Source organism: Camponotus vicinus, unplaced genomic scaffold, assembly GCF_025532165.1.
Source record: "Camponotus vicinus isolate PSW18456_S1 unplaced genomic scaffold, iyCamVici1.0 SCAF_8, whole genome shotgun sequence".
Taxonomy (NCBI): Eukaryota; Metazoa; Arthropoda; class Insecta; order Hymenoptera; family Formicidae; genus Camponotus; species Camponotus vicinus.
The window spans coordinates 9948306-9963100 of NW_028141980.1; the positions used below are offsets into that span (position 1 = coordinate 9948306).

At 33.2% G+C, this 14795-nt stretch overlaps 3 protein-coding genes across 5 annotated transcripts in view; 1 reads left to right on the forward strand and 2 right to left on the reverse strand.

Moving 5' to 3' along the window:
- Nucleotides 1-1264, reverse strand: part of Twin (CCR4-NOT transcription complex subunit 6-like twin) — a 484682-nt gene extending 483418 nt beyond the window's left edge. Inside the window, exon 1 of the mRNA XM_083107017.1 lies at nucleotides 905-1264. The gene's annotated coding sequence lies outside the window, so the exon portion shown is untranslated. The remainder of the gene's footprint in view (nucleotides 1-904) is intronic.
- Nucleotides 1265-1898: 634 nt separating this feature from the next.
- Nucleotides 1899-6500, forward strand: LOC145975467 (uncharacterized). Of its 3 annotated transcripts, XM_083105962.1 has the most exons (3): nucleotides 1899-2109; nucleotides 2258-3976; nucleotides 4052-6500. In XM_083105962.1, the coding sequence occupies exons 1-3, from the start codon at nucleotides 2043-2045 to the stop codon at nucleotides 6103-6105; spliced, it is 3840 nt and encodes a 1279-aa protein (XP_082962088.1). In that variant the 5' UTR covers nucleotides 1899-2042; the 3' UTR covers nucleotides 6106-6500. The 3 variants fall into 3 exon arrangements, with proteins under 3 accessions (XP_082962088.1, XP_082962089.1, XP_082962087.1); XM_083105963.1 differs by having other exon boundaries at nucleotides 1899-2167; nucleotides 2258-6500; XM_083105961.1 differs by having other exon boundaries at nucleotides 2258-6500.
- A 427-nt stretch (nucleotides 6501-6927) lies between these two features.
- Nucleotides 6928-7865, reverse strand: Snrnp-u1-c (small ribonucleoprotein particle U1 subunit C). Its single transcript, XM_083105964.1, has one exon. It carries the CDS (start codon nucleotides 7700-7702, stop codon nucleotides 7175-7177), a length of 528 nt encoding a protein of 175 aa, XP_082962090.1. The 5' UTR covers nucleotides 7703-7865; the 3' UTR covers nucleotides 6928-7174.
- Nucleotides 7866-14795: the final 6930 nt, after the last annotated feature.

The following is a 14795-nucleotide window of genomic DNA, read 5'->3' on the forward strand; positions in this document are numbered from 1 at the left end:
ATTAACACTGTTAATAATCCAATTATTAAAACAATCGTCAAGTTTGCACTTCAATGATCAATAGCCTCAGTGAAAGACAATGGAAAATGTAGAAGTATGCATCAACTTTATCACATATCGAGCACGAAAACATTTCTAAAATTCACAACTACACAAAAATAACGCGAACAAATATCATGAGACAAATGATTCGACGGATTTCATCTATTCCATACTAATGATACACCAGGTACAACCCATAACCTATGAGAGCGAAACAAGGTTTTTGAGACTCGTGCTGGTTAAACGTGACGGAAATTCACCGATTTTGACGCGAAACGCGACGCCAGACTATCCGGAAGAAGTTAAATCGCGAATTTCGCCAGATGATGGCGAATTTTTTTAGCGTCAACTACTCGTCCTGTCGAGAAGATTCGTACGCTTACGACGACAAGTCGACGCGTTCGCGCGATTTCCCCGGCGAGGACGTAACAGAGAGGGTCAAGAGCGACGGCTCGAATGCGAGATGGCATTACGTACCTTCATCTACCCCTTCAGCACAAACGGGACACGCAAAAAGTTGTTACCGAGTGAAAATTTCCGCGTAAACAAAACTACCTTGACAAACACGGATCCTCCATTTATCAACTGCACCGATCGTGCGCCAAACGAAGCTACGCGATTGGCCGACTCTTTTCGGAGCAGCCGACGTCGCGAGGAACGATTCACGAGTGATGCCAACATCGAAGAGACACGAGTTATTGGCAAGCGTGCTCCTTCTAATACGTCATTCGCGGCTAACTTTCTGGAATCGTTTCTAGAACAAGGAAGATGTTGCTCTCGTCTTATCGCGAATAAAACGAGAGCAATAAATAATTTTTCCTCGATAAAATATGATCGATGCATACATAATATATTTATATACCTGGCAATCAGCTTGCATCCGTTGCATTTTTGTTGCACTTTGGAAAAAGGATAACTCGAGATATAGGTCTCTTAACAGCACACATGTCCAAAAGAGAGTTCAGAGGTTATCCAGAGGACATCCAAAGGACATAAAATATCCTCTGGCTATTAGAGTCCATATTCTGAATCCTCTTTTGTGGGCCACAGCTTTTGATCGATTCCGAATCTAATCTAAGGAGGGCCGCGGGCACGGAAATCACGATAACGGCGATTGCGAGGAGTGTCAAGAAAAACTTTCGTCACGTTACAATATACTCGTGATAATTATTCGCGTGTGAGAATCACTTTTAAACGATACCGATCGCGAGAAATATGGAATGATTCGAATCCGACTCCGGCGAGCCATTACACTACTAACTGCGATTTGAAATCTATCGAAATGCAATTGCGATTCTCGAAGTATCGAATTGAAGTACACGCAATATGTGAATTTGTCACGATGACCGCATTCAGCGGACTCAACCGCTAAGTAGCAATCGAACGTGATTGGTTTCTACTTTCAGGTCCGGCCAATCAGCATCGAATTACATCGGAAAATCTAATAATGTTGCCCAACTGTTGAGTCCGCTGAATGCGGCCAATAATATATGGGCCTGTTCTTTTTAGCTGCACTGCTGCACTAGTGCAATTAGTTAGAGTGAAAGAAAGTATGTTTGTCTCTTTCTAACTTATTGCACTAGTGCAGCAGTGCAGCTAAAAAGAACAGACCCTATATATATATATATATATATATATATATATATATATATATATATATTATTTTAGATAAGCATTATAATATATTATTATATTATATTATTATATTATATTATATTATATTGTTAGAAATTTCGAAAAAGATTTGAATGTGAAAAAATATTAAAATGAATAATCTAGGTATATGACATAATCCTAGGTATGTAAGTTTGCTTTCTAGGGGAATTAAACGAGAAAGCTTGGTACTGCATTGTTCTTGCTAACAATAAAATTATATTGAGTAATTTCATGTAATGCACGTGTTTATATAACGAACATATATTTTCTATAAGATTTTTTTATTATGTTCCAATTGGCGTGTCATTTAATGAAATTAAAAATTCTTCCGAACATCTTTATCTATGTCAGAGATATTGATAAGCATTATGTCAGAAAATATATCTGAAGAGGAGAATAGTTTATTCAGAGGTAGATAATCGACAAAATTACGCACATGTATATTTACAAGTTTTTTTTAACTACAAAGGTTGTCCATAATTGTCAATTTCTTATATTATTGTTATACTTGATTTTTACAATGCAAGTATTAATGGTAATGATAATATATTTATTATAGATTATAAAAGCGAAAACTTCGATGATAACGACTTACAGTCCCGATTATACGCAGAAATCTATTATGAATCAAACATCGAGGACGAACCAAAAACCTCGGATACTTCAAGGATTCAATTTGCTAACATGGTTACTGAATTAAACACATCAGAAGGTATGCAACAAAAAGAGGACAAGCAATTATTAGAATTTGAAACTACTAGAGATAAGTCTAGTAAAGCTAAAAAAACATCAAAAGAACATTGTAATCAGAACACTCCACTATCAAACGAGGGTTCTGTCGTAGAACCATTAATGAGCAATGACACGTTGCAAGCACAAAATTCAACTGATGATCCTAAATCAGTGGAAATTCAGACTAATACAGACAAATTATCTGATCGAGAAATAAATCTTGTAATACATGAACATGACAATAATGACAATCCAGGAAACCTTTCAGTAGGAAAAGGAAAGAAGTGCAAGGAAAGTGTTGCCAAGAAGCATAAATCTTCTAACCATACAAAAAGTAAACGTCAAGAAAGTTCCTTAAATGATTATACTGCTTCATCAAATGACACAATACATTCGAAATGTAATGTTGTTTTAAAATGTATGAAAAAAGAAGTGGCCTTAAACAAATTATTAAAGAACGATGAACAAACTTCAGACAGTTCTGATTCAGAAGAATCTATTTTTGAAGTACCAATTCCACCAAAGCCAAAACCACCACTTATAAATTTGCAAGATTCCGATGAGGAAAAAAATGATACAAATTCAGGAATGAATAATCTAATTTCAGAGAAAATCCCAGCTACGAATTACAAAATTACAAGAATATCAAGCAGTTATCAAGATACATCTTTTAAAAATAAAAATACTGATAAATCTCTACATAATAAGAATACAACAGTAAATACTGAGAGTACCCATACACATACACAAGAAATTAGAGAAGATATTGTTTTGAATTGCACAATAGTTCAGAAAGGTGCCAAAAGTATAAATGAAATTAAACAGTCATCTAAAAGTGCAGAGTTAAATAAAAATCAAGAAAAAGTATCAACTGAAGATACAAATCAAAATTCTACAAAACAATTGTCACAAAATATATCTAAAGAAAATAATGCTAATTTCCAACAAAAGATATTTGTGACTCCAGGAAAATATTCGTTAAGAACACAACAAAATATTGAGGAAAATAATACACATAATAGATATAATTTAAGAAGTGTAAGTAAAAACAATACATTAGATGCAAAGGCGTCATGTAGTAATAGTGATATAGCGATAAATCGAAAGAGACAACACAATGAAACCAAGGATTCTAAAGAGAAACGACAATGTATTGTTCAGGAATACAATCAAGATATTGTGCAGCAAAGCAGCAGTAAAGAAAGAGGAAACGAATCGAAGAATGAATACTTCAATTCAATGCCAAACGCAATGAGAAACTATTACTACAACTCGTCTCGCGATCTGGAAAACTTTGATGTTAGTAAGCTGCAGCAAGGCATGTCGAAAGATCCGCGAATGTGGATGATAATAGATGAGGATTTGATGCCAAGTCCTCCCAGCAGACAGCGTACTAGATTTTGGAATGTTAGATGCTCCAATTGTCATCGGGATGGTCACCAACGTTACGATTGTCCAGTGCCGCGTAAAATACCATGCTGCTACATATGCGGTGAGAAGGGCCACGTCGAATCTCGTTGTCCACAGAAGATATGTCTTACATGTGGTAAGCAGCAGAATACGTTTCGTAAAACTTGCGAGTATTGTCGTGTCCTGTATTGTACTATGTGTCATTCGATAGGACACGAGTCAATGGAATGTCCTGATCTGTGGCGACGATATCATCAAACGACCGACATGAGCAGCGTACCACAGAATCCAGACAACGTAATGAAACCGCCCAGTCTATTGCATTGCTGCAATTGCACCAAGCGCGGCCACGAGTCGTCCATGTGCAAGGAATATAGATGGTCGCAGCACTTTCAAACTCCGGCGGCAGTCACAAATTATATAGACGGACCGATGTATATGGACGGACCATATACAATGAATTTTTCAGATGATTTCGAAATTGATACTTTATCCAGGACAACAAGCAACAGATCGATTCCAAATAGTCCTAAAAATATTCAGCAGATAAGAGAAGAACATCCGAAACCTGCTGTCAATATAGATACGTTATCATCCAATGCAAAAGCTAAAGAGACGCCGATTTCACAAGGAACTTTATGCAATTCAGGAGTAGAAAAAAACTTGGAATCTCCTTCTGTGGTAAATAACATTCTTCGACCCGAAGAAAAACAAAAGAAGCACAAACAAAATGTAATAAATGAAGAAGAGTTTACCACTATTTTATTTTCGTTTGGTAAATTTCAGCACAAAAATAGCAAGAACGCGCGAATAATCTCGAGAAATCTTTCATTGCTCAAAAGCAATATGTCATCTTATGGAAAGAAGACTATAATAAGTAGTTTACCAAAGCGCCAAGTTGTTCCAGATTTCCTTAGGACATTATCAGATAAGGGGATAGAATTTGAACTGAAAACAGGCTTCACAGTACATCAAACCATAATTTTACAGTTAATAGCAATGAATGAATATGTAGAACTGATATATGATTTACTGCTTCATTGGCTCAATCTCCCAGACGATGAAAAAAGTTACGGAGTGGATGTGACTTTACCCATGAGTCCTACAAAAATGTTTAATGTACTGTCTTCGAGATTACCGCAGCTCACAAAAATGAGCTTTACGTGTTATGCTGAACATATACAAGGAGTAAATGATCCACGAGGACTTTTTAATTTGATAAAACGATATAAAAGACAATTGGAACAGCACAATGGTACCAGAAAGCAATATCTTCGCCTACGTACAAGGATGTGGCGTGTACAAGTCAAGCTTCTTATGATTGTCAACACTGAGCCTAAACCAAATGTTTATATTTCTCAGTTTCATAATGCAATGAAGCAACTCGAATCTAAAAAACAAAATCTGAAGATGGAGAAACTTGATAATGTCACTTATCTTAAACTCACTCTGCTTTATAACCATTTATTTGTGCCTCACACACCTGCCACTTTATACAGAACGCTAAGTCGCATTGAAAAACACGCGGAAAAGATGGCAAAGAATATGAATTGTGCACGGCTACAGGAATTGGAAAAGGATAAAATATATGAACAAGAAAATCTCGAATCATACTTAAATGTAAATTCCTCGGCATCTGCGACACCTTACATTTCGCAAGATATAAACTTTGCTGAAAATTCTACGATTAATAGTCAACAGAATACGACTAACGAGACATTAATTGAGAAAAGAGGAGTGGTCGATGTTTCATCTATAATCGATGAAATCATAGATAGCGATGATAACGAAGTAATGATAATAGAAGATTCTGTTGGAGAAAATTGTGGGACTATTATGTCATTAAATACTGAGATATCTAACAATGATAAATCAGTATTGATTCAAACAGAAGACAAAAATGAGAATCAAGTATTAACAAACGATTTAAACATTGAATGCAATACATCCGCGGGCAAACAGGATGTAAACACGAAACACCCGAAAAACATTACAAGAAAAGAAAAAAACAAAAAAAATAAATTATCGAGGACTGAAAAGAAACAAAAGAGAAATGAAAATATTTATCAGGAAGCGTCACTTCTCATAAAAGAGGCTCGTGCGCTTAATCTACCTCATATAATGAATGCAGCAAACGAATTGGAAAGAAAAATTAGCAACCGAACAATTCAGCTAAAACATGTCTACTCGATAAAAAATATGATTAGATTAGAAAAGAAATATCGTAAGAAAGTTGACTTATATTGGAAGGACTTAAATACATAGTTTTTTTTTTGCAAATATTATACTTTTGTTCAGATATTGCAATATCAAAAAGTTATTTGTATGAGATATGATATCTGCACAATTTTAAGTGTGGATGAAAAATTGTTTATGTGGGTTGCAATATCAAATAACCACAAACATGTGTATAATATATTTAAAAAAGACATATAATACACAGCTTGTAAAATATCTTGCAAACTACTTAATCACATACATATATTTCCATCCTTATTCTATTAATCATATATTTTGATAAATGTAATTAATGACATCTTAAGATAAATTTTGTATCATTTATGTTACAGTTGTGTAATATTTGCTATAATTAATTACAAATTAATTGTCCTTTTATATTGTTATATTTTTGAGTGAACTATTAAACAATTATCTTAATATTTTCTTATTTGCGTACATATATCCATTTATAACAATATTTCAAAATGTCATATTCATGACATTTATAAGTTAAGATCATATCATTTGTTGTAGCAAGTAAAACCTGAGTAAAAAAAAATTGTCTTTCTATATTGTTACGTTTTTGAATAAAACATTAAAGAATTAATTTTGAATATACATAAAAAGTATTTATTTTATGTTTCAGGAACAATACATATTTCTTAATTAATTTAAAATCTCAAAATTATTTGATTTACTTATGATTAAACTTCTTATATGTACACATATTTTGGTAGAATAATTAAAATTTGTCAATTTAAAAAATCAAAGTTTAGAATTATATGCTTCATGTTTCTAGGAATTCTATTTTATATGTCAAGGAATAGTAAATGATAGATACAAAATAAAATATGGATACTATATGGATACTGTTGCAATAACATTACATTTACTTTTCGAAGAGAACACACAAGTCATTTTAACATATATCAAAATGTCGACAAACTTTCTAATCGCAATATTAGTTTTAGTTTTGTACAGAATTCTTAAATATACAATATGCGTACACATATTTTTCTGCCTCAGACCATTTTAATGACCACACGCAATCAAGGTTCAACCAAATCAATCGTATCCATAACACAACACACAAGAAAGAAAAATCCTCTGGTTGTTATTTCTTCATCGGTGGTGGGCCTACCATGGGAGGCGGCGGTCCATTCATCGGTGGTCTCATGTGTCCCATAGGGCCTATAGGACCCATCATAGGACCCATTGGTCCCATCGGTCCCATCATAGGTGGCCTCATACCCATCATCGGAGGTGGCATTGGTCCATGCGGTCCCATCATCATTGGACCTCCTGGTCCCATGGGACCAGCTGGATGCATACCGGGTGGTGGCATCATTCCTGGAGGTCCTTGCGGTGGTACTCCGGATCGTGAGCCAAGACTAGAGCCGAGATTCGGTGGTGGCGGTATCGCCGCACCCTTGTTAGCCGCGAAGGGGTTGGAGGCGATCTTACCGGCCTTAAAAGCGGCTGTTGTTGCATCGATTAGATGCTGGGCCTGCTCCTCCATCCATTTTTGATAGAAATACTTCACGTTATCCTTGTGCTTGCGACCCTGGCAATGGGTCTTGCGTACACTCGGCGAATCATGTGTCAAATAAGTATCACAATAGTCGCAATAGTATTTCGGCATCGGTGCGTTTCTTGTAGAGATACTTACTTCGTTGATTTTTATTACGACTGGTTTTCTCGGCGTTATTTCACAATCATTAATTAACGTGAGCGATAGAGTATTTTAGCATTTTTTTAGGTTATATACCGGTAGCAGCCACAGGCAGCAGCTCATTGACAGTTTACAAGCGATCAAATCTCGATCAATCCGCATATTGGATTGGTCAATACTTGGGCGCAAACAGCCAATCAGAATTGCAGACATTACTTATTTTCATTTCTATAAATGGTGGTTTTATCGAACATTCCAAAATAGAAATAACTGCTGCCAACTAGTGTAATATAGGAATTTTTGATTTGTCAAAGACTCTAGTAATAATTAATCGGAACTTGAAAATTTAATTTGGTGAAAGTTTTATTAAATTCTGTTTATACGTTTTATAAATAAATAGAATAATTTGTAAAATAAAAAATGTTAGCTTTCAATCTTAATGAATTAATCGTAAAATATAAATCTAGTTATCCTTTTCTAATTAATTTCAATAATAAAATTTATAATAACGATAACAATGCATATTGTCATTAAAAAATTACAGAAAAAACAAATGAATTAGGAGATAATATTGCATAATTTACAGAACTCATTGAATGCAATAGTCATAATATTTTCGACTTCGTAAAAAATCAATGAACTTTAGATTTATTCTTTAGCCAGAGAGAAGCCTGAGAGGGGCCACGCTGCCATTTTTCATGGGACGCTTTTTCTACGTCGTACACTAGCGGCGCGTGCATCCATTTTACGCCGCCTGGAACTACATGGCCACATCCACTTTTAGGTGCCGATAAAACAGTCGGTTTTGGTTCATGTCCGTGCTACATCCACAATTTATAGCTCAGAAATAACATCCCGCATATAGACGTAATTAAAATATACTTTGTTAGCTGCGCGATTTCTTTTCCACATTCAAGTATATATTATAAATATCAATATTAATGAGATGCTATTAATGAGAGCTATTAATGAAATAAGTTTGTGTAATATACGTGTGTAGGATATTTTCTCGTGAATATTATTCTCGATAGAAAACAGAAAAGATAAATTATATAAAATTCAATAAATTGAATTTTATTTACTAAAACGATCTTAGAAGAAAGACAATTATAGACCATTTCCAGGAGATGTCACGTGAACACTACATATTTGATACGCAACATATATAACTCTTTTAAAAATAAATATAACATTAAATATATTGAAACTAAATTTTTTTATATTTCTACTAGTTTGTTATTGAACATAATTTTAGAGTTAACAAGATTCTTGCTAAAAACTAAAAACTAAAAATTAATCACATTAAACCGAACATTTCTCATTGGAATAATTTTCAATTAGATACAATTTTTTTATTTATCTAACAATAAGGAACAATTATCCGAATTATATCATGTTTGATGTCATTTTAAACGCAAAAATTTCATTAATTTATTTTAATTACTTTCAAAAAGATCAAATAAAATATAAAAGTTTTAGTTTTTATTTTATGGATATTTAAAATTATAAATTATTATACATAACGAAAAAAAAGTTTTCGATATTATTGAAAGCGAGAGCGAGAACGAATAAGAGCAAGCGAGATGACGTATCGTCAAAAGAGTTCCGAAGTCTCTTACGCGACACACCCTTTCTCTATAGTATGTCACGAGTATGTCATCTTATCAGAATAGAAAATAAAATGCATTTTATTCGTTTTAAAGTAATTTTAATGGAATAATGAGCATTTTGCAATTAAAATGACATCAAACACGACATAAGTCGGATAATTTGATGAATTTTATATAATTTATCTTTTCTGTTTTCTATCGAGAATAATATTCACGAGAATAATATTCACGAGAAAATATCCTACACACGTATATTACACAAACTTATTTCATTAATAGCTCTCATTAATAGCATCTCATTAATATTGATATTTATAATATATACTTGAATGTGGAAAAGAAATCGCGCAGCTAACAAAGTATATTTTAATTACGTCTATATGCGGGATGTTATTTCTGAGCTATAAATTGTGGATGTAGCACGGACATGAACCAAAACCGACTGTTTTATCGGCACCTAAAAGTGGATGTGGCCATGTAGTTCCAGGCGGCGTAAAATGGATGCACGCGCCGCTAGTGTACGACGTAGAAAAAGCGTCCCATGAAAAATGGCAGCGTGGCCCCTCTCAGGCTTCTCTCTGGTATCAACATGAACATGAACTATGAAGCAGAGAGAAGACTGAGAGATGTCATGGCCTGCTTTTAGGTGATCCCTGAAAGCGATACTCCCTCTATGAACATTGAAAACGTGGACATGAACTACAAAGCCAATGTCCATGAATGTTCTCAGAGGGTAACATATAACGTGCACAATTTTTGGTTTTGTTCCATGCTATGTGTACGAAATATTGATACGAATAAGAGTGCCGCAAGACGCTTATGTATATTAAATAAATTTTAAAATTATCTTATAAATAAGTTTTGTGTGGTTCTCTCTCTCTCTCTCTCTCTCTCTCTCTCTCTCTCTCTATATATATATATATATATATATATATATATATATATATATATATATATGTTGGAATTAGATATATACATATATTCTATGTATATATAGAGATACCGTCTCTTTTCGAAAGATATTATTAGCATTGAAAAATTTAAATATAATATATTTAATTCATTGAATCGTATCTATTCTATGTCTCATCACACGATATAAATAAGAAGTTGAACGTTTTTTATTTCAATGAATGTAACGCGTTCAAAGATGAAATAAATATTTTTCTATATATTCATTGTCATATTTATATTTTTATTTACAAAAAACAAAATGCCTGCTGTAGGGTAAAAATATTTTTAACCATATATTTCTATAAATATCTTCTTAATTAGCAGTAAATTGATCTTTGATATTCAACATTTTTTTAAATTATTTAAAAATTTAATTAATAATACATGTATAGAATTTGTTGTTAAATTAATCACTGATTCTTCTGAAGGATTTGTAATTAAGATTTGAAAAATATGGATGTTGCAAAATATTTTAAAAATGTCTTCTTTTATATAAAATATAAAGAATTCATATATTCCATTCTAATGTAGTCAACAGTATTTATATATTTTTATCATAATTTTCATAACAGCGTAATATTTTTAAGTTTAATACTTTGTACTAAATTATAAAATTTAATATAATTACAAAGTAGTAGTATTATTATTAATAAATAGGTTTAATATAATTTATTATTATTAATAAATAGGTTGTATGCAATTGCAAATTGTCTTTTAGTTTCTAATCATTTTCAATCATTTCTAGGATTATTGGAATATTAAAAGAATTGAAAGAAATAATGATCTTAACAACCCTATGAGTCCTAACAACCCTATGATCTTAACAATCCTATGAGCCCTAACAACCCTACTTCCTGATTAAAATTATTCGAGATTTGGGGAGCCTATCTCTAATCATATATATTTTAATCAATGCCCTAATCGCGTGCGAGCTTTTCTTCAGGCCAGTTGACCCTACCTTTCGTTGATCCTGGCCACTTTCTCGCTTGATCTCTAATCAGAGATCGAAAGAGGAGATAAACACTCCTTCTTTTGCCGGTTAATTATCGACAAATGAGCGTAAATATTTCACGCTCACCGTAACGATCGTTCGATTTTACGATCGTTCGTTAAATATTTGAATATAGCTTTTTATTTTAACTTTAAAATAAAGCCAAATTGCTACAAATTTCTATATATTATATTAGACTGCTAACACGGTCATATAGTAAGTCATTTATTATCATGTTACAAGTTATTTAATGAATTAATCATTTGGCTTTATATTAAGTTAAAGTAAAGTTTAAAACTAATATCTATAAATAAATTCTACGATGGATGAGCTAAGAAATTAGAATAAGATAAATGCGCGTTATAAAAATAAAGTAGTATCAGAAATTGATAAAATTGATAAAATTATTAATACGTGTTCTTTATTTAATAAATTAGACAAAATCTTTACTTGATCTTTTTTTTTTTAATTAATACTTCAATATATTTTCGCAATAGATGCAAAGCATTTCGAAAAAGAACTTATTAAAATTTATTTAACTTAATTTATTCTAGCTCATCCATTTTAAGGCAACGGATTTATCTACAATCTACATCTACATCTACATCTACATCTACATCTACAATCTCTACGAAACCGTTACCTTAAAATTAAATAAAAGTTTTTTTCACTCACCGGCACTGATGCGCAACAGCGGAGTTATCGAAGCTACGTTGTCTGTAATATACAAATATAAAATTCATTTACAACAATGCTCAAAATAAAATCAATATTTCAAAAAATTTGTATCGTGCGGAATTTTATATCCGATGTGTAAAATAATAAGCAGAGATAAACACGTGTGCAAAAATTTTATAAATTTTTGAAACTGTTTTTTAAATAGAAAGTTTTATATAATTTTTATAAAAATCTTTCTCTCTAATTTTCTTTTTAATTCATTTAAATAATAAGATCGAATTATTGTTCATTTATAACGATTTATAACAATTGATATACAAATAATAGATACTCACCATCAGGTTGCTCCGCCGATGCAAGATGCCTCTCCCAGGCCTCCTCCTCCTCTCATGTTGTTGACGCGCGATACTTTTAACGACACTCCCGCACTCACGAGCGATATTTTTATATCGCTATTTTCGTTATTTTACGCGCGATACTGAACGGCACCCCCGCACTATTTCGGTACGATTAAAATTTGGTCGCGCGATGTATATATTTAATATATATATACTTTCACCGACACTCCCGGTTTCGGTACGAGCGAAAATCCCATTTCATTTATGAGAATCAACTTCGAGCCAACAGGTCGGGAATGCAACGATACAACGAGCAAAGATTAGGCCCGAACCGGAAAGAAGACGAAACGATTGAGGAATAGAGGAAAATGAAGTTCACCAGCTCTTTTTCGCGCATAATTATCCTATCTCGTATCGAACCTGGACCCGCTAAGCACGATTTCAGGTGCTTCGCCCGGAACACGAAGTTTCCCGCTATTGCAGGACATGGCTACACCAGGCTGGTAGACGGCAAAAGAAGAGGATACCCACATTTTTTAAATGCTAACATTCAGCAATTTAGAAAATGGGGAGGCAACCCCTTTTACCGAGCGAAAATCGTGCCTAGGGGAATCCACTCGACTCCTCGACAGGGTTAACACACGCAGTGCGTGTGGCTGTAGACGAGCAAAGAGAAGGGACCCATTGACGACCATTCCGAGCAATCGATCGAGTTCTAACTAATTCGGGCCGAATTACTTGACGAAGCACGAAGCAAGAGTGTACGTTGCATAGCAACGTGTGCAAACTCGAAACATCCCAGTTAGTTGGCATCGGAAGTAGAGACTCGTGACAATAAGGAAATTGGGATTTTTATACGAAAAGTCCAACGCGGAAGCGCGAAAACGCGACGACGCGAGAATACTACACCGCGAAAACGCGGTAACGGAGCGCTTGCCGTCCGCGGCACGTTGACGGTATCGACGACGCGAAAGGGTACTTAGCTTCCCATTCAGGCACCTTAAGATTTATCATAAATAGAAAAATTTAAGATAAACTTCAAGGCACCATCCAAGTACTAAGCCCTCCCACCGCGACAAGGTGTACCCCATGGGAGGGTTATATTATATATAATTTTATATATAATATAATACATAATTTGAAATTTATTTTGTAATATAGTACATAAATTTAAATTCGCAAATATGAATGATAAATAAAAATATAAAGGATAAGAGAACATCTATTATACAAAGCAATGTTCAAAATAAATGATTTTAAACCTAATTATTGCGCGCAATTAATTTTTACATTTTTACTTTTAAATAGATATATCTTAATATTATAAATTGCGTAATTACAAAATAATTTATATTTCTTAGATATAAACTTTTAAAAATATGATAAATAAAAAAATTTCTATTTTTTTATATATGAAATATTTAAATAAATATATTAATTTGAAATGTTTTATAAAACATAAAAGTATCTGAAAATATTAATTAATAAAAAATTTTATAAATGTTTTAATTATTTTAAAATAAAATGGAATATTTTTTATAAGTTTATGTATTATATATGTTATACAATTTAAAATCACTATTAAATCACAATCAAAGAAATAAAACGAAACGAGAAATATGTATATTTTGAATATATATATTATTGATAAATAATGTATATATTGTTGCGTCCGCCGAACGCGGTATATATCGAACGCGATATATATCGAACGCGCGCGACACAATCGGCAAAATACTTAGCATACGCTGACGCTCGTACACTCGTAAATAATAACGCGATTTAAGGTGCACAAGAATTTTAATAAATCGCGAGTAACATACAAGAATTCAGAATAATCGTAAAACGGATCACAAATAGACGCGCGTCCACACAATTTGACAGCTGGGCTTAGACTCTCTGACAGTCGTTGTTTATAACAATATCTTGACAACGCGCGCGAAAACGATCTTCTTCGAAAGAATTCAACGGGTAACGAATACATTCAGCGGGACGGGACGCGGGGACGCAACAATATAATAAATAATGAATGTGATAAATAATTTATATTAATGACTTACATCATATCTTATTGATCCATCCACTTCCAAAACCTCCTTTTTTCTTTTGCTTCCTTCGCTCTTTTCTCGTGGCACTTTAATCCTCGTTGCACTTACACTTATTCACGAAAAGTTCCTCGTTGCACTTGCAATTGTGTTTAGAGAAAGAATTTGATAATATATGAAACGTCTCACATCACTACTTCACTGCTCAAGAGCCACTGAGCGAATGATCGTAAGTCAAGTACATTACCGCGGTACTGTTTATATCGCCAGGGTCGACTATGTAAAGGAAGAATTTGATAATATATGAAACGTCACTACTTTATTGCTCAAGGTACTGTGCGAATGATAATAAAGCCGTGTAACGTATTAACAATAGCGCGATACTGTTTATCAAGGTCGAACACGATGTTATTGATAATTCTCTCGTGCCGAAATATTCTCTGTAAT